Genomic DNA, 24961 nt, shown 5'->3' with positions numbered 1-24961 from the left:
TCATGTTTGAACACATTGGAACAATTTTCCACGGATATTGAAATAAAAATCATAAAATTCATAATAGTTTTAATCTTTAAAGTTTTTTATTTGAATATCCGCGGAAAGCTATCTATAATTTGATGCAATAAATACTGATAAAGACCACCTTCAAGCATTACAAATTAAAAAAATCATATTATTATTTGATAAAATTAGCGCCTAGCTGAATAGTTAAAAACTGAAGAACAGGGATGAATTGACAACATCCATAGAAGTAAAGCTAGGAAACGGAGATACAACCGAACATTAACACTTGTAAATGTGTCAAAATTAAAATAGCAGAATATTATACAATTACAGAATATACATACATGTATATTGTATAAGTCTAAACAAAGTTTTAAAAACTTATAGGCAGGATACTGTTTAAGGACATACTTTAACATGTTTAAATGGACGTGCAGACTATCTGGTAACTATTAAAGAGTTGATACGTCGTACCTAACTGTTATGGGAATCATCATGCAAAGTTTGAAATCGATAGGACTATTCTAACATTACGAAAAGATCTAACCATTACGGACGGACGAATTGATCCTAATTATAGAAAAACTTCGCCTTTAAGAATTAATACTTTACCTTTCTATTAAGATGGACACAGATATCAGCTTTCATATCCTTGGGACAATAGTTGAGCACCTTATCTTGATCTATTCCTTTTGTCATAGCCCATGTTGACACTACGTAGTCCATAACTCTTTCTGATAACGTTTTTGGTACCTAAAAAGATAGATAGATAGTAAGATTTATGGATAGATAGTTGGATTTTAGATTTATTAAAAATATCATAAAAATGTGATTATTACAAAAAAAAACAGATTGTTACGATTACACGAGCACAATTTTTCGAACAAAAAATATAGATTTTCAAAATCAATTCATAACAGTTATAACGAAGCTACGCAACACAGTTGTAGTGAATAGAACATCTTTGATATCAAAATAGTTGGATATCAAGATAGTTAGCCATAGAACAAGATATAAAAAGATAGATACCTCATGAAGTTTCATAAATTCTCTGACACTGTTGAGCATATCATGGTACTTTGCAGTTGCGCTGGTCATCTGTTGAATGATGGTTGTCACATGACCAAAAATGGTGGCGTATAACAGAGCTGAAATTATTTCATTTGTCAAAAATGATTCCTCTTTCTAATTAATCAGTTATGCACTTGTTAGATTCAGAAAGTGAAATCTAATAAAGGTTTCAGACTTTCATAAAAAAGTTTCATATCAAAATAACAGATTGTCTAGATGTACAATTAGTAACTTGGACAACATTGCATATATGTATTAAAATCACCCTTTCAGTAATCATGGAGTATAGACAGACTGACAAATATAGTGTTTTTTTTTGAAGGAGATAAGAATTGATCAGTTAAATAAAAATAAAAAATAATAGCTTTCTTTCCTATACTTTAAAGAAGTAAGCTTTTTTGTTCTTAGCAAACGATTTAACCCATTAGTGCCGAACCTCCCCCCTGTCGTCAGAATCGCTTGAAATTTTAAACACAGCTTCCTTAAGGGATTGTGAGACATTTGTATTTTTAGATTTTTTGATTTGTGGCATACCAAAGAAGTTTTTTTTTGCGTCGTTTACGACGCATTCGGACTAATCATTTTTCCCATGCGTCTATTATGTACCATATCGGACTAATCATCTTAGGCTTTTACTGTATAATCTATTAGTTGCTTCGCCCCTAACCTCTAGGGTGGGTGGGGAATGTCAGAAAAATAGCATAAAACCATCCCAAAATATTTATAAAGCTTTCCTGATAAGTAAAACCAATTCAGACCCGAAATTTCTATAATCTTTAGATTCAGACAAAAACCTTACTACTTTATAGTATGGAACACTATACTAGCAGCAGTTACGCCCCTAGAGGCATTAAGGAGCCCTTGGGTTGGGGGGGGGGGGAGTCAAACACCCTCTTTTGATTACAGTTTTTAGAGAAAAATCGATAAAAAATTTTGAGGGGGGTTTATTATTTTCTAGGGGTGATTTCTCCTAGGGCGGTTGTGGTACTCTCCCCCAAAATAGTTATAAACCTTACCAGGTCCTATGAGAAGCTACCATGTAAAGGAGAACCATATCGGTTCAGTGGTTAGTGAGATCCCTTAGTACACACAGACACATGTAGAATGTATATCCTGTTACTTTATCATAAGGATACATCACACATATAGTCTACAATCAGTGTCTGTCTGTACGTCCATTCGTCTGTATAAAACAATTCAGAATATAATTATTTGGTACCAGTGGCTACGCCTCTAGAGGCCTTTAGGGGCACTTGAGATGGGGAGAGGTCATTGAATTCAAAAACAATGTTTTTTTATTTTAGATTTAAAAAAAATTAATTTCATTTAGTTTATTCTATTTTTTCTTGTGTTGGTTTTTTTTTAAGGGGCGATTTCTCTTTGGAGGTTGGAGGTAACCTAACCAAAAATAGTTATAAACCTTCCTAGGACCTATGAGAAGCTACATAGTAAAAAAGAAGCATATCAGTTAAGCAGATACACAGAGAGATATCCTTTCACTCTATTACAATGCTTTAGCTAAGAAATATGATTTTGTCGACAATTATATTGAACAACCCAATACATGACAAACCCTCGCCCCCCCCCCCCCTAGCCCCTGTTAATCCCCAAAGTTTTATAATAACTTTTGCTTATTTGTTGTCTTACCATCTTTGGGGAATTGTATTTGTATTTTGATTGATTGGTTTATTAAGTTAATGGTCCAAAAGTTTCAACCACTAAATGTAATCTACAGAAAGATTTTATGGTATAATATTCCTGAGTAAGTACATTTGTAATTTATCGGCCATTGACTTATTACTTTAGATCAAATACTTTAGAACAAATACATTTCTTAGTTGTAGGAGTAGTTGTTAATTATTTGGATGCAATTATATATATACAGACGGACGGATATACAGACAGACCATAATTGTAAAGTATCTGCGCTATTTTTATGAATACCTTAATAGCTAGGATGCAATAAAAATTACAGAAGTATAAACATATTTACAGTCTTTAATTGGCTGTAATTTTAGATATATAGACAGACATACATACATTCCCTAGTTGTAAGGTAGCTATTATTTATTTGGATGCAATTATAGAAATACTGACAGGGGGACGTACAGACAGACCCTAGTTGTAGATTATCTGCGCTACTATTTTTATATCCTTAAGATAAAGTAACAGGTTATTGTATGTCTTTGTGTGTGTACCTAAGGACCTTGCTAAACACTGAACCTATATGGTGCTCCGTTAAATGGTAGGTTCTACTAGGTCCTGGTAAGGTTTATAACTATTTTAAAGGAGGGTACCACCACCATCCCAAGAGAAATCACCCCAAGAAAATGAATTAAAAATAATTAAAAAAAAAAATTTCTTTAAAAAATTGTGATTGAAAGAGAGGATTTGACTCCTCCCGCAACCTAAGGGCCCCTAGATGCCTCTAGGGGCGTAGCCGCTGCTTGTATTGTATTCAATACTATAAAGTAGTAAGGTATTTTGTCTCAAGCCAAAGATTATAGAAATTGCAGGTCTGAATTGGTTTTACTTATCAGGGAAGCTTTATAAATACCTTGGGATGGTTTTATGCTATTTTCCTGACATTCCCCACCCGCCTTAGAGGTTAGGGGCGAAGCAACTAGCAGATTATAGGAGATTATACAGTAAAATCCTAAAATGATTAGTCCTATAAGGTCAAAAAGGATGCAATGGCTAAAATGATTAGTCCGAATGCGTCGAATACGACGCACAACAATTTATCAAAAAAAAGGATGTAAACTAACTAAAATTAAAGAAAACTTAGCAGAAACTAAAGATATATAATAAATGATATAATTAATTATAAATAAGCATGTTTTAATTCTTTAAAAGAAAAAAGTTAGACCTGGTGTGGAAATTTTTTCCTATTTTTTCCATCTCTGCCATGAAAATATGATTTCATCTGGTCATCGAATTTAGTGAGAGCCCAAGCAATGTAGAGGACAATTACTTGAAGCTCTATTCAGTTATTTACAAACATTTAAAAGGACAGCATAAACAAATAGAGTGATAGTAAAGGTTTGAATTTGTGTGTCGTTTAAGACCCTATTGTCATTAATGGGTTAATTCTCCTTTACAGTGAAGGTCCTATAAAGAATTATAGCTATTCTAGGGGAGGGTAACACTACCCTCTCCCAATCACCCATATTATCTAATGAAGGATGAGTATATTTATTTTATATATCCTTAATGATCCAGAAAATCATGTGTAATTCAAAAAGCCTCAAACAGACAAAAGGTATTCAAATGTTGGAATAACTTTCCCATCAAAACATGAATTAAATGTATTCAATTTGTATTTTACATTCTCAGAAAATATAAAATGAAGAGTGTATTTGAAGAATTTCTGTGTTTATTCTTCAAAGTAGTAAAATTAATCTTTAGATAGTCTACTATAATGTAAAATAAAATAAAGATTTTAATTTAAAAGGAAGAGTTGAGGGAGAGATAAAAACAAGAGATAAATTTAGAAAGAGGGAGATAGAGAAGAAAAGAAAAGAAGAATCAAGTAATTTATACAAACTAGATAGATAGAAATAAGACATACACTGAAAGAAAGAAAGTTATATAAAATTGTATGATATAAAATCTTGTAAGTAACACGTAGCTAAAACATTTTCTTCTCGCTTCAGCCATTAAACATTGACTTTAAATCAGTTTTTAAAAATATATCAACATTTCTTTGATAAAATTTAAAATTGTATCTACATCTGCAAAGACAGGTAAGTGAGATTACTTATTAATTATTATTATTGCCCACAAATAGCTGCAATCATGCACAAGTAAGACTTTCAGACAAAGTTAATCCAGATGAAATTCTAGGATATTTACTGGTGGGTGGCAGATGCTGATAATTCAATGGCTTATCATTATTCCTAATTTAATTCTTTTGTCAAATGACTACAGGGTTTTTGTTTGAATAAATTACACCTGTCCAAAATTGTTACAATCTATTATCTTATTACATTACTTGATAAGAAAACATAAAAAATTGAGCTAAAGAAAAGCTGTAATAATACAATATGTTGTTTCAAAAGAAAAATATATCTATAACCTATATGTCAGAGTTAAAGGGGTTGGCTGTGACCTGTCAAAACTTTTGAATTAAAATTTGAATGCACATAAATTTCTATTATTTTTGATACACCTTAGTTAATACGATTGTATGCAATATAGTATCAATAACAAAAAATATTTAAAATTTGGACTATTCCTTCATTCCATAAATCATATACATACTCAGTCGTGTTTTCATAGCATATTGAAATATCGGAATTATTGACAAATACGGCTTCACAATACAAAATTAAATTCAAAATAGTTTTCTTTTTGAATGTTCCTTACAATTGTTCCATTAAATAAAATTTCCAATATTTAATTCAAAAGTTGCTTCGCCACTAGCATCTAGAGTCTCTGTAATTGGAGAATAGTAAGATTAAATCAAGAGACTATTTTTCTTCTTTAATATTTTTTTTTTTAAACATGATGCTGAATTTTTTTCTTAATATTGAAGAAAACATGTTTTCAAAAACTGTTCCTCACCGACTTTATAAGATGTTGAATTTTTAATAGTCCCAGATATAACAGCAAACCTCAAAAGCATAGTAGGTATTATCCTACTGTGCTATTTGTGATTAAATATCCTTAGAACTGTGTGAAAGATAGTAGTTGTTTTAAAAGTCTGAAATGTCACAAACGACAAGTGCTTTGCTTGATATCACAAAACAAGAACAATAACATTAAAAGTTGCGAATATTGGAAAATGGGATTCTGTTATAAAAAGCAAGAAATAAGAGAAAGAAAGAAAGCGAGCGAGTGAGCGAGAGAGAGAGAGAGATAGTGAGAGAGATAGATAGATAGATAGAGAGAGAGAGAGAGAAAGAGAGAGAGAGAGAGAGAGAGAGAGAGAGAGAGAGAGAGAGAGAGAGAGAGAGAGAGAGAGAGAGAGAGAGAGAGAGAGAGAGAGGAATAGAGAGAGAGAGAGAGAAAGAAAGAGAGAGAGAGAGAGAAAGAGAAATAATAAGATATATAATATGATAAAAAGCATAAATAAATGAGGGAAGAAAATACCTTTAGAGTAGACATTAAACATTAAAAGGTAAAGTATGTAATAGTATATACTCAGATTCTATTTTAACATTTTAGATCCAAGTCAAAATCTTTGTTCTGTCTTAGTCTAATAAATGTATAAGTATAGATGTTTATTATATTACTTCCTCCAAATAAGTCAAATCATCCTTTTTACAATTAGATTTTAAAAAGAAAAAATAAAACAATTTTTTTAGGGGGCTATTTTTCCATGGGTGATTTCTCTTGGAATAACCCTCCCCCAAAAGTAATTATACACATTCCCTATACCTATAAGAAGGATAACCAAATCGGTCAAGAAGTTATCGAGGTCTTTCGGTACAGACAAACAGATACATAGACAGACAAACATCCTGTTACTTAGTTTTATAAAATGATTATGTTCAGGTTTAATGAACTTTTAGCTTTGGATGTATGTGGCATTATTTTATTTTCATTTAATAATGTAATGAAAACACATGAATTTATAAATTTGAAAATCATTATGTTTATATTTAGATTTTATAACAGTACACAAATGCAAGTCTAAGAATTAAACAGGAATTTGCTTAAATTTTATGTCGTATTAATAACATGAATAAGTCGTCATTGCTGACATATTATCTATATACATATGTAAATAAAATGGATATATTATTATTTGGATGTTAAACTAGATTTTCATGTTCTCTAATAAAGGGAAAATCTTAGCGGGCCACCAACCCCATCCACTCCCCTCCTACTGGATGAACGAACTGACCAATAATATTAGTTTCATTTCCAAACCTTAATTGATGACAACTTTTCCGCTGTCATAATATCAATGTATATCTTATATCAATAGTAGATAATATGTGGACATAATGCAAATACAAGACTAGCTATAGAGTAGCTGCGCTACTAAACAATTACACTTACAAGCAACGATCATCATGAGGATAGAGAACATCTTTTCGTTGTCCGTTTCTGAGGCGATGTTTCCGAAGCCGACAGAAGTCATACAGGTCATGGTGTAGTATAGAGCAGTCACATACATGGATTTTCTTGATGGTCCTCCCTAGATAGATGTATCTATGATGGATAGGTGGATAGGTAGATATAATCTATAGATGGATAGGTAGATATAATTTATAGATAGATAGGTAGATATAATTTATAGATGGATAGGTAGATATAATTTATAGATGGATAGGTAGATATAATTTGTAGATGAATAGATAGATATAATTTATAGATGGATAGGTAGATATAATTTATAGATGGATAGATGGATATAATCTATAGATGGATAGGTAGATATAATCTATAGATGGATAGGTAGGTATAATTTATAGATGGATAGGTAGATATAATTTGTAGATGAATAGATAGATATAATTTATAGATGGATAGGTAGATATAATTTATAGATGGATAGGTAGATATAATTTTATAGATGGATAGGTAGATATAATTTATAGATGGATAGGTAGATATAATTTATAGATGGATAGGTAGATATAATTTATAGATAGATAGGTAGATATAATTTATACATAGATGGATAGGTAGATATAATTTATAGATAGATAGGTAGATATAATTTATAGATGGATAGGTAGATATAATTTATAGATGGATAGGTAGATATAATTTATAGATGGATAGGTAGATATAATTTATAGATGGATAGGTAGATATAATTTATAGATAGATAGGTAGATATAATTTATACATAGATGGATAGGTAGATATAATTTATAGGTAGATATAATTTATAGATGGATAGGTAACTATAATTTATATATGGATATAATCTAAAGATGGATAGGTAGATATAATTTATAAACCCCGAACCACTTCATTATGCAATCTACATTTTCCTGGATATTTTGTCTACGGTAGACCATAAGTGTACAGCTTTACAGTACACTGTTTCTATTTGTTAAAGCAACACGTATGATAAAAGAAATAGATTCTGTTTAAAGTAAAATGCTTATATTTCAATCAAAATCTATATTTTTGTATTTTTTACCGACCCACTTCATTATGCAAATCAAAAGAAAATCAATGAGAAAACGTTTGTTTTGCCCTTTTCTCCACTTTTAAAAATTAATTCTGATAAAATAACAATTTTTTAAGGGATTTATGCATTAATTATAATGAAAAACAGTTTAAGGTAAATTTTATTGATTTTTCTAAATAAGAAATAATTGAAAAAAAGAAATTCTCTCCCTATCACTTTAGAGGACAGCTGCCGACCCCCAGTCTTATGGATGAAGCTAAATATATGTGAAAAATAAAAAATTGCCTGAAAAGTATACAAAAATGTTTTTTGATGTGTTAAAAAATCCATTTTAAAATCTTGATTTTGAGGATGATGGCCTTTAAGATGCTCTTACTGGTGGCGATGGTGAGCTAAATGTTATCAAAGTGCATGCCCTTGAAGAAAACTTATATATTGAACTATGGTCCAATTTTTGTAGTCATAGCAGCCTCCAGCCAAGCAATATTAAAAAAGAAAAAAATTGCAATTTTAATTACTAAAATTCATAAAGTAAATAATGTAGTTTTTAGATAATGGTTATATTTCATGTCGAGAGGCTCCACTGGAGGCTGCTATGACTACAAAAAATGGTACATAGGTTAATAGACAAGTTGTTGTAATGGTCATGTACTTAGATAACATTTAGCTCACCTTCACCACCAGTAAGAGCATCTTAAAGGCCATCATCCTCAAAATCAAGATTTTAAAATGGATTTTTTTAACTCATCAAAAAACATTTTTGTATACTTTTCAGGGTAATTTTTATCTTTAACATGTATTTAGCTTCATCCATAAGACTGGGGGTCAGCAGCTGTCCTCTAAAGTGATAAGGAAAGAATTTCTTTTTTTCAATTATTTCTTATTTAGAAAAATCATTAAAAACTAACTTAAACTGTTTTTCATTATAATTAATGCATTAATCCCTTAAAAAATTGTTATTTTATCAGAATCATTTTTTAAAAGTGGAGAAAAGTGCAAAACAAACGTTTTCTTATTGATTTTCTTTTGATTTGCATAATGACGTGGATCGGTAAAAAATAAAAAAAATATAGAATTTGATTGAAATATAAGCATTTTACTTTAAAAAGAATCTATTTCTTTTATCATACGTGTTGCTTTAACAAATAGAAACAATGTACTGTAAAGCTGTACACTTATGGACTACCGTAGACAAAATATCCAGGAAAATGTAGATTGCATAATGAAGTGGTTTGGGGTTTAGATGGATAGGTAGATAGAATTTATAGATCGATAGATAGATATGATTTATAGATAAATAGTTATATTGATAAATAAATGAATGAATTATATAATTCAACCAAAAAAGATTTATCCTAAAAATTGTGTTTCTTCAATAAAATCTGTACACTTATTATCCCTTGAAATGGCCGGATTGTCCCTCTACTGTTTATCTATTGGCTGATTTAGAAAGTGTGTATCTAGGTTATATCTATTAGATTGATAAATAAATAACAATAATATATAATTGGATAGATGTATAGAAATCCATAATACAAAGTAGAATGATGTCTGTCCGTCCATCCGTCTGGTCCTTACGATCTCGGTAACCACTGAAACGATCGAATTCTGATCTTCAGGGAATATACCTACTGGTCCTGTGGTGGTTTTAGGCCATTTTCTTGGGGGGTGTGACACCCCAAAGACCCCCACAAAAAACAAAAAAAAACATTTTTTTTACGAATTTTGCGAATTCGTTATTCAATCGCGAAAATTTGCGATCCATTCGCATTTTTTTCTGCTGGGTAGGTAATTAGAAGATGTAATTATACCTCTTGGGGCAAAGCCCCTAGAGGCTAGAGGAGCGAAAGATAGGCGATTTCCCTAAAATATGAGGGGGGGGGGGGGACGGTGTCTCGTGCTTACTTGGGATGGATAATTGTACATAGGACAAATTATCTGCTGGAAGTTGATTAAAGTAAGGATTCAACGGATCATTGATTTTCCCAATAAGATTTTAGTATTATTGTTTTTTTTTTGCAGTGGAGATTCTTCATATTTATGTGTGTGCGTTTTTATCATAATTACTTCCCTTCATCCTAATATATTATAGAAGAAATAATCTTTGTTTATTCAAAGATATAAAACTTCAACTAAACAATTAGCGAATAGTCATACCAATTAACTTTACTTTAATGTAACTTTTTATACTAAATCTTTGATGTTTAGTTATTATAGCACTACTTATGGAACTGAGTAATAGATTAGATTTGTTGAAGCAAAGTTAATACCCAAATACCAGCTTATATAAACAAGGAAATTAATTCGGAAAAAGTCACGAAATTTATACGCAATTTCAATTGTTGTTGGAGGTCAACAAATCGTAGAATTGACGACCTGAACATCTGCCCCCAAAATATTATTATAGATTTTTTTTCACTTTTTGGTTATACCTTATTACTGCAAAATAAGTCTCAAGCTGGTGAGATAAAAAGTCCAACCCAGTCAGACCCGCAATTTCCGAGATCTTTAACTTCAGACAAAAAATATTTATAAATAGAATAACAATCATGATCGAAAGTTTAGCTGCTCTGTAAAGCACAAGAAAAATATATCATATTATTAGTAAATTTATACAGGGATCCAAAGATATAGGACAATGGCCGATAAAATGTTTGTCTTAACCTCTTTTCGAGGAAGCTTTGTGTTTATCAAGTTCGAAATTAATTCCTTATCATTATCCTAGAATTAAGCGCAAATGTCGTCTTTTTTGACTTTCCTTTCATAAAGTGACGCGGTATGGATTGTTTATATGCGCCCACGTTTTTCACTTTTTGAATGAGATATGAGTGTGTGAAGATTTCGGAGAACAAAATTGGGCCTATCATTGGTCTCATAGTGCGTGAACAACCCTAGTATACCAGGGATTTGAAACCATAAGAACTTCAGGTAGAATTTGTTAATTTTATTAAGAAGAATGGTGTATAGGACGATTATATTTAGTTTAAAAGGCTTTAGCCAGCTAAGCATGAAACTTAATTATGATTAATATATGGTTTAGTAATTTTTTATGTGCCTTTAGTTTTGCATTTAACAATGATTTATTAAACCAAATAATTTTCCTTTAAAGCCAAAGTTTCCAAAGATTCTTAACCGTAGAGAAAATGATTTTAAAAAAGCAATTAAGATTACGTGGTTATAAATAACTGGAATTATGAATTAATTGATTTTGTAATTTCAGGACTTTGAAATAATTTCATCAATAAATCTATAATCAAACCTGCTGTTGAAACTTGATGGTTCCTGGTATTGGGGGTTTGTATGTTCGCCAACAGATCTCGAGAACTTCCCGCTAATTCGGAAGTCATACTCAACCAAAGTGTCATGGTTGAGACAATTTCAAATGATTGGAGTTTGAAGGAGCTGCACAAGCGAATTTCAAAGAAGTGAAGGTTGAAGTTTAGGCATTAGCAAATTTCAAATAACCTGATGGTTGAAGGAGCTGCACAAGCAACTTCAAATGGTTCTGAAGAATAGGCATTAGCATTCTTCAAAGAATCTGGAGAATAGGCGTTAGCATTCTTCAATAGATCAATAGCATATAGTGTATTGATGAAAGAAAAAACATTGGCAATTTTTCTGTGAAATAATTACCTAGTGAATCAATATGCCACTAACCAAAAAGCAGAAAATTGAGCGAGCTATCGCTATTGGCAGTGAAAGGCTAGAAGTGTTTGACGAACAGTTAAAAGTGTTTTATGACAATCTAAAAGCCTGCCAAAGTTTTAGTTCATGTGAAAATGTGAATTTAAAATCAATTCGTGACATTTTTAGTGAGGTCAAGGACCAATCTGACCTAATAAAAAGTCTAAAACCTGCCGTGGATACTAATGAGTTGTGCGAGTTCAAGCGTGATTTGGATGAAGCTAGTGAGCAGAAAACTGTTGCAGATAAAGTTTATGCGTCGTTGGAGCAGTGTACAAAAATTCTGTACTGGCTTGACAATGATTCAGACGACGCGAGGTCAAGCACTGTCGCCAGGAACCTCGACGTCATTGAGAAGGTGAAGATGGACATGGGAGTGCTTAAAATTTCCATGGAGTTGCGCCAAGAAGTACGTGATATGTACCGAAGGCTTAGAGAGATGGAACGTCGTTCATCTAACTTGGATGAGAGTGGGACACCTGCCATTCTCTCCAGAAGTATGTCTGCCGTGGATATTCGGAGTTCCAACCCGCAGTATGGGCGCTGGGATAACAGTTTGCTGCCGTCTTTCGACGGTACTGACACGGATTACCCAAACTTTAAACAGGTCTTTAAGGATCTATGCTCTGGTTACGGATTTGCTGACCAGAGGTTAAGTCTGATGTTGTGTATGGAGAAGGTGATAACCAACCCGGAACTACGCAAGCAAGTGTCAGCGATTAGAGATCATAATGAACAATGGTCGTTTCTCGATCAGATGTTTTTATCAAACACTCGCCGATTCATGAGGATTTTAACTAAGCTGAACAAGATGAAACCTGTGGATAAACCTGTGGATGTGGTTAGTGCAATTGCTACCTTCAAGAGCATGATGCAGGAAGTAGAAGCCATCGTTGGTTCTGCAGCTAAGGATTACAACCACCTAACTCTTATTCATATTTTCAAAGACAAGTGCCCTGAAAGTCTGAGAGAGAAAATTATGATGGAGCTAGGTAGCATGAACCAACCAAACATCCAGAAGATTGTAGAACTGCTGGAGAGGACCAGGGGAGCAATGTTGGCCGGTGATATGTCCTATGACACTAGCGCCGGCAAGAGAAATCGTGACAGAGCTGCCGCCGCGCAAGTGTCTGGCCGCAGTGACAATGAGAATGGATGGGCTGGAAAGGACAAAACTTCCAAGTGGAATAGTGCATGTCCTATTAAAAGTTGCGAGGATAAACATCCTATTTTCCGTTGTCCCACATTTAAGAAGATGGATGTTGTTGACCGAAAAAAAGTTGTCCAGCAGAATAAGTTGTGTGAACTCTGCCTGTGTGATGGTCATGCTGCTGACAATTGTAATAAATCGGATAAGCTTGGTGTCTGTGGCACCAATAATTGCGACGGTTATCATAGTCGTATGTTGCATGAGGCTAGTGCTAGTGTGAATACAGTCTACAAATCAAGTTCTGCGCCTAGCGCATGTACCTTCCTGCTGCAAATAGTTCCAGTTGTAGCACCTGGCGGCGGCGCCTGCCATGCCGCCGTCATGTTTGATTCTGGTGCGAATCTACCACTTATATCTGAGAAGATGTCCCACAAGTTGAAGCTGAAATCTACCGGCAGATATACAAACATTTCTGTTGCTGACGGTAGTGAATCATCCTGCCGCAATGTGGTGTTTTATCTGAAGGACAGGGATGGTAAATTGAGAGAATTTGAGGCAGCTGTTATGCCTAACCTCGGAGGTGGCAACGAGATGCGCTCGGTCCATCCGGAAACCGCCGCCGAAATATTTAAGATGCCGCCAGAAAGATTTACATATATTAGTGGAGGCTTAGATATCATCATTGGAAATACACATCCTGACGTGTTTCCATCAACCTACCAGAAAGTGGGCCAGTCTATGTTGTGGCGAACCATTTTTGGTAGTGGTTTTATCTGTACAAGTGCTGACTATGGAGCTGGTCAGCAGAAATCTGCGGTTGGTACTGCCGTAGCTGTTGATAATGAACCGGTTGGTACTGCCGTAGCTGTTGATAATGAGCCGGTTGGTACTGCTGAAGCTGTTGATAATGAGCCGGTTGGTACTGCTGTAGCTGTTGATAATGAGCCGGTTGGTACTGCCGTAGCTGTTGATAATGAGCCGGTTGGTACTGCCGTAGCTGTTGATAATGAACCGGATGGTACTGCCGTAGCTGTTGATAATGAACCGGTTGGTACTGCCGTAGCTGTTGATAATGAGCCGGTTGGTACTGCTGTAGCTGTTGATAATGAGCCGGTTGGTACTGCTGTAGCTGTTGATAATGAGCCGGTTGGTACTGCCGTAGCTGTTGATAATGAACCGGATGGTACTGCCGTAGCTGTTGATAATGAACCGGTTGGGTCTGCCGTAGCTGTTAATGATGAACCTGTTGGTTCTGCTTGTGATGCTGTTATTGAGAAACCTGTTATTTCTGCAGTTGACGCTGTTGGTTGTGTTGCAGCCGGTTCTGATAATGAGGTTGGTGTTGTTGTGAATCAAGAATCGACCTGGCTGCTGCCAAGCTGGCCGCCCGACACAGGGTAAAGGGCCTGCAATATGGCGGGTGTTGCCGCCAGAAAGTTATTGAAAGTCTACCAACCCCACAAATCTAATTTACAACATAAACTATTTATGTATGAAAATGATCTTTTAAAGAAAAAATAATACAAGTTATATATTAAGCTTGTGAAGGGAACCTAAAAGGGTTCTGTAAAGAATAAGTATTCATTATTCAACTAATTTTATTGTTCATATTTAAGCACAAAAATTCTACAAAATTGTTTAGACTTTTAAAGCAGATTTTAAAAGATTTTGTTTCCTTAAGTGTGATTTTGAAAAGCAAAAGTTTGTGTGTATTAACTAACAAATGATTTTTGCAGATTTTTTAGATTGAGAAAAATAGATTTTTTAAATTATTTTTCGAGGTATTTTTTTTCATGGTTCACGTTTGCTTAAAAAATGTTATTTCTCAGATTCTCATATGAGATAATGCATTAAAGTAAAGAACACAACATGTAAAATTATTATGATAATGGTTAAAATATTTCTTATTATTATTTTAAAAAAGATTATCGCAAAAAATCAAGATATTTGTTTTAATTTGTAAGCAAATAAAAGCTTTTCTTTCACTCCGGAGGCAAGGATTCCAAATAATCCACGCGTAAAGATTTTTTCTTCTTCATTCCGAGAGCAGAGATTCGTAGTAAATATACGTACCTAGCGATTTCGGACAGGGCAAATTTAAACCTTGAGAAGTATTTTATAGCAATTATTTTCCTAGGTACATATATTTTCGTTCATGTTTAAAAATATAAACTCTATTTTCTATGAGATAAGCATTTATAATAATGAACACGATGTATGATATTATTAAAGTATTGATTATTATTTATATGAATATCACAGAATTAATTTAAGATAAACTATGCATATTTTAAATTAACCTTTCCTTCATTTTATCGCAGATATTAAAATAAAAGCGGTTATTAAAAATTTTGATCAATAATTGATTCTTATTTTATGAAAATTGAGAACATTTTTTTTAGTAAAAAGCCACATTTTCATATGCCTATTTTATGCCTAAAATAAGAATCAAATGAAATGCGATTAATTTTTATTCTATTTCATATGCTCGAATTTAATTTTATTGAGTTTAATTTCTTTTCAAAAGTACAATTCATTATAAAACTTACCTGAAAAGTTTACCAAAAAGAATAAATGTGTCGAGGTTGCGTGATTCGATATTATTCTAAGAAAAAAATCAAGTATTTTTTTAGCAGATTTTTTTAAAAATTATATATGAATTTCAATCAAGTAAAACATTTTTATTCAGATCAAGGAATGATTGAAAATTCATATTTAAAGTCTCATCTTTTTTTACAAAGAAAAATTGGTATTTTTTTTCATAATTCCGATGAAAATTCTAACGAAGATATTATTATTTGCTATTCTTTAAGTATTAAAAAGTTTTATTGTTGATTAAGATAGTACAGTTCTTATTCATTAAGTTTGAAAAACTTTCTGCCCAAGGATTTTGAAATATTTTTTCTTACTACTCTTTTTGATGCTTAACAAATTTAATTTTAAGTACCTATAAATCTTTATTTTCTTGTCTAAGATTTATTTCATTTTATTTTACCATTATTGTTTACATTTCAACCTGATTTCGTAGGTACTTATTGATTTATTAATAATGATTTATTACCTATTGATTATGAAATGATTATTATTTAGTATAAGTTGTTATATTTGCAACATCATGATTAATAGGATTATCCATTTTAGGATTTGTGTATGTGATCTTGTGAGTGTCATGTGCCTGGAATATTGTATAGTACAAACCAATCCCCATCCTTCTATCCTAAAATGTGAGGTATTATGAGTCCTAGTGAGGAGTATAATATTGTGTATGCATTTCACGGGGTTTCATTTAGTTAGGAGCAAAAATTGTCACGTTTTTTGGGATGTGGCCATTCTCATGTGATTATGGTGAGTTGAGTTTAGTGAGAAATGTTGCTAGTGCTCAGCGCAAAAAAACCTTGAATCTCGTTAAGGAAGTTAATTTGACTTTCAAACGGGGGGTGTGTCTTAACCTCTTTTCGAGGAAGCTTTGTGTTTATCAAGTTCGAAATTAATTCCTTATCATTATCCTAGAATTAAGCGCAAATGTCGTCTTTTTTGACTTTCCTTTCATAAAGTGACGCGGTATGGATTGTTTATATGCGCCCACGTTTTTCACTTTTTGAATGAGATATGAGTGTGTGAAGATTTCGGAGAACAAAATTGGGCCTATCATTGGTCTCATAGTGCGTGAACAACCCTAGTATACCAGGGATTTGAAACCATAAGAACTTCAGGTAGAATTTATTAATTTTATTAAGAAGAATGGTGTATAGGACGATTATATTTAGTTTAAAAGGCTTTAGCCAGCTAAGCATGAAACTTAATTATGATTAATATATGGTTTAGTAATTTTTTATGTGCCTTTAGTTTTGCATTTAACAATGATTTATTAAACCAAATAATTTTCCTTTAAAGCCAAAGTTTCCAAAGATTCTTAACCGTAGAGAAAATGATTTTAAAAAAGCAATTAAGATTACGTGGTTATAAATAACTGGAATTATGAATTAATTGATTTTGTAATTTCAGGACTTTGAAATAATTTCATCAATAAATCTATAATCAAACCTGCTGTTGAAACTTGATGGTTCCTGGTATTGGGGGTTTGTATGTTCGCCAACAGATCTCGAGAACTTCCCGCTAATTCGGAAGTCATACTCAACCAAAGTGTCATGGTTGAGACAATGTTTTACATCCCCAATGAAGATACATAAGATTACCCTTTGTAATAAACCAACCAATCAAAATCAAATAAAAAAAATCAAGACCCAAAGTTGTAAAGCCAACAAATATGAAAACATTATTATAAAACTATGGGGACCAGTGTAATAATGTCCAAATGTCCCCTACCTCCCTGATATTTATTTCACTGTATGACTTTGCTCTTATAAATATTTTCATCCTTGTTACTTCACAAGGAAAACTATAAATCTTGATTAAAGATTCCAAAATATTTTCATATTATACCAGTTGAGTTTCCTAATCTCCTTCTTGAAAAAGTTATTTTTGCTTAAATTTTCAAATTTTTCCATGATTATATATTACATAACATTACAAAAATAACTCAAAATTTCAAAGGGAAGGGCATTAAACTAAGAAAAAAGCCAAGATGCTTAGCTACTGCCAATTTATCCAAGGCTCGGAAGCCGCGTGTCAGCCGCCTTTAAGCCTCGCGGAAATAAGCTTTTTACAGTGTAAAAATTATATGAAAGTCTAAACTTGACCCAAATATGGTAATACTTCTTTTAGAAAAAAGTTGAAGCATCCAAATGGGTTTCAATTTGAGGCCTAGTCGCGGCTGACGCGCGAATGCCGAGCCCTGATTAATTATTACCTTAAAAATGACATCAATAACCGTAGTATTATCTGCCGACAGGATGAATTCCTTGGAATAGGGCTGCCGCGTCATCTCTCCCAGCGTGTACAGCCAACCAAAGGTTATACCAGACTGTAGGTCACTGTTACCTGGATAAATAGATAGATAGATAGATAGATAGATAGATTGATAGATTGATAGATAGATAGATAGATAGATAGATAGATAGATTGATAGATAGATAGATAGATTGATAGATAGATAGATAGATAGATAGATAGATAGATAGATAGATAGATAGATAGATAGATAGATAGATAGATAGATAGATAGATAGATAGATAGATAGATAGATAGATAGATAGATAGATAGATAGATAGATAGATAGATAGATAGATAGATAGATAGATTGATAGATTGATAGATTGATAGATTGATAGATTGATAGATTGATAGATTGATAGATTGATAGATTGATAGATTGATAGATTGATAGATTGATAGATTGATAGATTGATAGATAGATAGATAGATAGATAGATAGATAGATAGATAGATAGATAGATAGATAGATAGATAGATAGATAGATAGATAGATAGATAGATAGATAGATAGATAGATAGATAGATAGATAGATAGATAGATAGATAGATAGATAGATAGATAGATAGATAGATAGATAGATAGATAGATAGATAGATAGATAGATAGATAGATAGATAGATAGATAGATAGATAGATAGATAGATAGATAGATAGATAGATAGATAGATAGATAGATAGATAGATAGATAGATAGATAGATAGATAGATAGATAGATAGATAGATAGATAGATAGATAGATAGATAGATAGATAGATAGATAGATAGATAGATAGATAGATAGATAGATAGATAGATAGATAGATAGATAGATAAATAGATAGATAGGTAGTTAGATAGATATATAGATAGATAGACAGATATATAGATAGATTGCATTTTCAAAATGTTATTTTAAATTATGAGTATCATTAAAAAAAAAGTGTATTACTTATAACATTTTGTTATTCATTCTATTTTAAATCATATTATACATATGCTTAAAATAAATTATTTCAACATATTTTCTAACTTCTTCGACAATTGAATGTTTGTAAACGTTAGGTTTAAGTGAAGTTTTATAATCGGATAAATATTCAATAGGAAAATTTTCACATCGAGAATTATATATTTTTACGGATTGGGATCGAGAAACAATAGAATAAAAGAACGAAAAAATTTGGGTATAGTCCCTTTCGTGGCAACGCTCGTTTTTTTCACATAAGCTTTTCTCCTATTTCTAGCAACTGCGGGGGGCTCTAACCCTGCGGAGCCAATTGCCAAACCCTGATCACCTAACCTAAAAAACCTATCAAAAGCCATTTAAAAATTACGACGAATCACCCCTTAAGGGGCGTTTCCACGAAAGGGACTATTCCTAAATATTTTTGTGAAGGTAATATCAATAGATAATTCAATTTGATATATTCCACAAATTAATTTTAAGGAAAAATTCCTTTTTTTTTATATTTTTTAATCACTAGGGATACACCAATCAATGAGAATTACTAATTTTTCAAAAATAACTTTTTCCTTATCCTAGCAGCTGCGCTCATGGCATTCCACAGGAATTGAAGGAGGTAAAAACCCTAAGCACCATCCTGTTTCCTAAGAACTCTATCGGGTCAATGGCTATAGAGATCTTGACGGATAAATAAAAAAAACCTTACTGCTTTATATAATAGAATATATTGTAAATTATACTGAAGCTGTCAAAAATGTAGCTGGACAAAGTGTCTTAAAAAGTCAGCTGTGTGACGTTATAAAAATGAGGGATTATCCATCTCTTTTTTTGGGGGGTTTCTTTCACACTTATCCTCTTATCTCCCTCATTTTTAAAACATCACATGGCTGATTTTTGAACCACTTTGTCCAACTACTCAAAAATAATAATTTTGTATTATTAAAATCTCTGTCCAATTGTACACTGTGGTTTAAGCAAAGCTGTTTCATAATAGTATTTTAGGTTTTATCAGGGAGTGAATGGACATTGATCTGTAAATTATTTTGGACTTATTGTCCAATGGTAAAAGATATATAATGACCTGTCATTGGTCATTTGTATGACGTCATTTTTTATTAGGCACTATAAGCTGCTTCTCTTTAATTAGTTGGTTTAAATACTAGTAGTGCACAACTCGCAGTGGCTAATTTTTTATCTTAATCTCGAGACAGGGAATTTTGTTTTTTTATTTCAATATTACATTAATCTATCTATTTTCTTATCCCTTAAAATACGTGTAATAAACTTATCCAATTGTATTCTATAGCAAAAAGATATATTCAATAGATGAAAAAAGTGGAGAAATATGTTGTATCAATAGAATATAGATGAATTGAATAGATAGATTATTGAATATTTAGATAAACAGACATACAGAATTAGTAGTAAAATGAATAATAATCATCTATCATTTTACAACTAACCTATAGATAACTAACCTATAGAATAGAAAGAAAACACTAGATAACTAACCTATAGAATAGAAAGAAAATACTAGATAACTAACCTATAGAATAGATAGAAAATACTAGATAACTAACCTATAGAATAGATAGAAAATACTAGATAACTAACCTATAGAATAGAAAGAAAATACTAGATAACTAACCTATAGAATAGATAGAAAATACTAGATAACTAACCTATAGAATAGATAGAAAATACTAGATAACTAACCTATAGAATAGATAGAAAATACTAGATAACTAACCTATAGAATAGATAGAAAATACTAGATAACTAACCTATATAATAGATAGAAAATACTAGATAACTAACCTATAGAATAGAAGATACAAGCCAGCCAATGAGCCACTAGTAGAAAGAATAAGAGTAGAATAATTAGCATGGCTGCACCATACTCCAAATATCTGAAAAATAAAAAAAATAATCACCTCTAATTTTGGTCTGTTAAATAATTTCAATTTAATATTAATTCTGGGTAGAGATAGGACATTGGAATGTAAATTATATGTATGATTGCTTGAAAACTTTGGACACTTTTAATAAATTTTGATTATTTTGATTTATTTGAAGAAAAAAACTTCAATTTAATATAATTATAATTAAGATAAAGCTCTCTATTTATTTTACTCTTAAAATGCCTAGTAAATACTGAAAACCACCACTTTTTCTTTTTGAAAAAGAGAGGGGAAAGGTTGATTATTATAATCATGCGGGCCTACACTGTTACGAATATAACCTAACCCAATCTTATCTAAACTAAAAAACACAAGAAAAAAACTCTCCTCATATTTTCCTATTATTGAAAAATAGAGGAGAGTGGTGAAAAATGAGTTGGAAATGTTATTGTTATAAATTAGGAAAATAATACCTATCTAATTTTCTGACCACTCTGCCGAGCCTGAGAAGTCTGACAACTTTAAGAGCACTGAACAAAGACCCGATACCCTGAAATATAAATAGGTCAATTAATGTTAGTTAGACTTTTGCAAAGCATTCGACACCTATTATGTGACTTTCTTGTAGCTGTGTTTAGTGCCCTAGGAAAATGGGGATAGATGTCACAGCTTTTGCCTACCTATTTATTTGACGTCATAGCAGATGGAAAGAGAAAGGAAAGGGGAAAAGAAACCCCAAGAAAAGAGATAGGGTATAGGGTATTTCTTGACGTCAATAGAATAGGTAGGCTAAAAGCAGTGATATCTATCCCCGTTTTGCTAGGGCACTATAGACAGCTATGAAATACTTTTGTAACACATAAAGTGGTAAGGTTTTCCTTCTTCTGTATCATAAGAATTATATAACTAATTAACCGATTAAGTTCTCCATTATTTACTTCAGGGTGTTTTTAGGCTGTTCAACTTTTAGATTTATGTCTTGGGTGAGTTTAGGCTATTTGTCTACCCTATCCTTCTACTTCGGATAAAGTATCCAAAGATGCCCTTTAAAAGTAGGTTTTATTATATTTTTTGTTGATTGTAAGAAAAGCCGAAATAAAATTTTAACTTAAGCTTATTTTTTAAAAATTCCAACCAGTCCTTTTTTGAGTAAATTTCCCAAATGCTAGGGGAGAAGTTGAGCCAGAAAATAAGTCAAATAAAGTACGGGAAGTCACATTTAAAATGTCATTTAATATTTGATTAATTTGAAACTAATTCCAAATATAGAATTATACAGTACAATATATTTAATAAAATAGAGTATACCCTACTTTTTACTTAGTACGAAAATAACTTAGTGGCTAGATTGATGTATTTTATTACGAGGAGCATAGCTTATCCATACTTCATGAAATGTTGAACATTTTTATATAATTAAAAATGTCCGATTGTCTAAAACGTTTTGTGAGAAACTATGATTTTCTCGGCTTCTTTAAAAGATAGACGACTGAAACATTTTGTAAACATTCCCATCAAAATGGAGCATAATTAAGTAAAAAACATCCATGGCCGTCAGACTGCTTTTAGGCATGTTTTAAGCTACATTTATATTTTTCACTTCATAATTTTGGTCTTTTTGGTTTAATAAACTATTTTTAAAAAATATCTTATATGATGAGCTTCGCAGTTACGGATATTATCTTCCTTTTATCTTGGAACCATTAATATTTATTTTGATTATTTGTTAATGGAAAAGTTATGTCAGCTTGCGAATATATATATACTATTTATACAGATTAGTTCATGTAGGGTGGACATTAAATTTAACATAAAAATATCCATGAGAGGCGCAGCAACAATTTTCATACTATTATTTAAAGATAAGATTTTTGTTCTTTAAGGTCTCGTTATCCCTGAACAGAATGAGTTAAGAGAGGTTTTATGCTATTTTTCTGCCTCTTTTATACTTTATTGTAAGAAATCATAGAGGCTAAAGGAGAGGCCAGTAGTCTATAACATAATGTTATTAAGGTTTTTAGGTTTATATAAAAGCTCTCAGAGGCAAATGATTCAATTAAGCTTTTCAGTTAATAAGCATATTCATCTAGAGGCTAAACTTTAAAAATCAATTATAGATTTTTTGTGGCCATCCTGAAACCGTGTATTTTATTAAGAAAAGCATAGATGCATATTTGCTTATTTTGTTACCAAATTAAGCCACTAAAAAGCCTATGAGAGTGAGAGAAAATGTAAGAGAAGAAACAAGGATGAAATTTTCCAATTCTAAGTATGATGTGTGCCCCGAAAGATCTCGTAAACAATTGATTCAATGTTTGGTAATGGTTTAAGATACTTAATATACTTTAATCAATATGGTTATTTTCATTTTAAAATTGATATGCCAATAATCAGAATTTTTAAGTTAGCATATCAACATATGTGCATGCATAATTAAAATCATATACTCTTCTGTCGTTAATATGTCAGTTATAAACCACTAAATTATATCTTATCATTACAGAAATTACCTTACTAAAGGATGGACTGACATGCCATAGAATTTTTAAAAAAGCTTCAGCAAAAGAATTATATTATACTATCATAAAATGCATCAACCCATGAACAAATAATTTTAATAATAAATTTCATTTTTAAAATAAAAAACAACTATTCTTTTAATAAATTTAAATTTTTAGAAAACCGTATATTTTCAGTTATATTTTTCTACATTTGCAGTTCGTCCGTCAGTTCAAATAACTATAAATTAGGCGGTTAAAATGGCAAATCCTATGACAATTAGGAATTTTGCAACTCTCTGACGACGTTTAATGTTTACTAACTTCATTACAAGAGGTATGTAGATAGTATACCGGGGTTGTGGGTGTCCCAACCTTCAAGAAAAAAGCACATAATCAATATCTATATTCCCTGAAGAGTAGATACAAATCTGTTTAGTGGTTGCCGAGATCTTAAGCTAAAGACTTATAGAAATTGTTCTACTTAGTATTTAGTTATTTTTTCGCATCATACTATAGACAAATTTCCGCGGATATCAAAATGAAATAATATTAAGATTAAAACCAGTTTTACTTTTTTTATTTAGATATTCGTGGAAAATTTTCTGTAATACGATGCCATACATGATTTTTCAGTATGGCTGAGATCTGGTTCTATGTTGATATTCACGTGCTCAGACACGTTTAACAATCTCATGGAAGAAGATTAATTTCATTACGGTATAATCAATAATGATGAAGCAGCATATACAAAAAAAAATAAATTATTTCCATAAGTGGCGCAGCAAAAACAATGTAACAGCATGTTTTTTTTAAGAATTGGGAGGTTTCATTCTAATAATCATTGCTTTATAGGAAAATTTATTAACTATTCAGGGAGGGAGCGGACATTGGGCAGTTTATTACATTAGTCCTCAATGTTTTAAAATAATGTTTTCTAATTAGTTGGCTCAACAACTATGTAGACTTTTATTGAATTTTGATTCGTTGGTTCATTAAGTTAAGTATCCAAATGTTTCAACCCCCTCATTGTAATCTACTGAAGGATAATTTTGTGTATAATTATTTGGGATGCACAGCAAATTATCAGCCATTGCCTTATCCCTTTAGATCTTCTTTTAATATTTCTATTTATTTAGGTTATATGTATTTACAAGCTAATATTAAATGGTAAAAGACATTGTTTTACTATTATCATGTCCTATTTTGAAATCAATTAGTATTACTCAATTTCTTGCCAACACATGCTACTTCAATACGAAACGAGCGGCTGCATATATAGTCAACGGGCTGGGCTGGGATAAATCTAAAATCACAATAAACATAAAACTATCAGAGGACCTTTAAAACGCTTCTCTAAAATGAAACATCTAATCAGTTCAGTGTATAACAAGATTTTGATTAATTTATTTGTTCTGTTTAAAACCAATACAAACTTTTATAAATATAGGATACAGATTAAAAATTAGTTTGTGAAAAAATATATTACAACATTATTAACAACTATCGGCTGTGCCCCTACCATTTAGGGGCTATAGATTCGAAGGAATATTAAAGGGCAGAAAAATAGCCTAAAACCAAACCCAGACTTTTCTATAAAAATAAAATTGCCTAAAACCCCCTCAGGACCTATACGAATCTTCACTCTAAAGGAGAACCATATAGATTCGGTGGTTAGAGAGAGATCATTTGCTACAGAAAAAAAGCTTACT

General features: G+C 31.7%; 1 protein-coding gene across 1 annotated transcript in view; it reads right to left on the bottom strand.

Annotated features, from left to right (window-relative positions):
- The window catches only part of LOC145331190 (uncharacterized), a 152277-nt gene that overhangs the window by 39818 nt on the left and 87498 nt on the right, over positions 1–24961 (bottom strand). The window contains exons 13-18 of the mRNA XM_080175812.1: positions 21225–21301; positions 20669–20760; positions 17821–17951; positions 7090–7228; positions 1039–1157; positions 622–762 (exon numbers count right to left, since the gene is read on the bottom strand). Coding sequence (XP_080031938.1) covers positions 622–762; positions 1039–1157; positions 7090–7228; positions 17821–17951; positions 20669–20760; positions 21225–21301 — 699 coding nt within the window. The remainder of the gene's footprint in view (positions 1–621; positions 763–1038; positions 1158–7089; positions 7229–17820; positions 17952–20668; positions 20761–21224; positions 21302–24961) is intronic.

This window comes from Acartia tonsa, chromosome 11 (genome assembly GCF_053477335.1).
Source record: "Acartia tonsa isolate MP-2025a chromosome 11, ASM5347733v1, whole genome shotgun sequence".
Lineage (NCBI taxonomy): Eukaryota > Metazoa > Arthropoda > Copepoda > Calanoida > Acartiidae > Acartia > Acartia tonsa.
The sequence above is the reverse complement of the archived record's forward strand: the minus strand, read 5'-3'. Positions and strand labels throughout refer to the sequence as shown.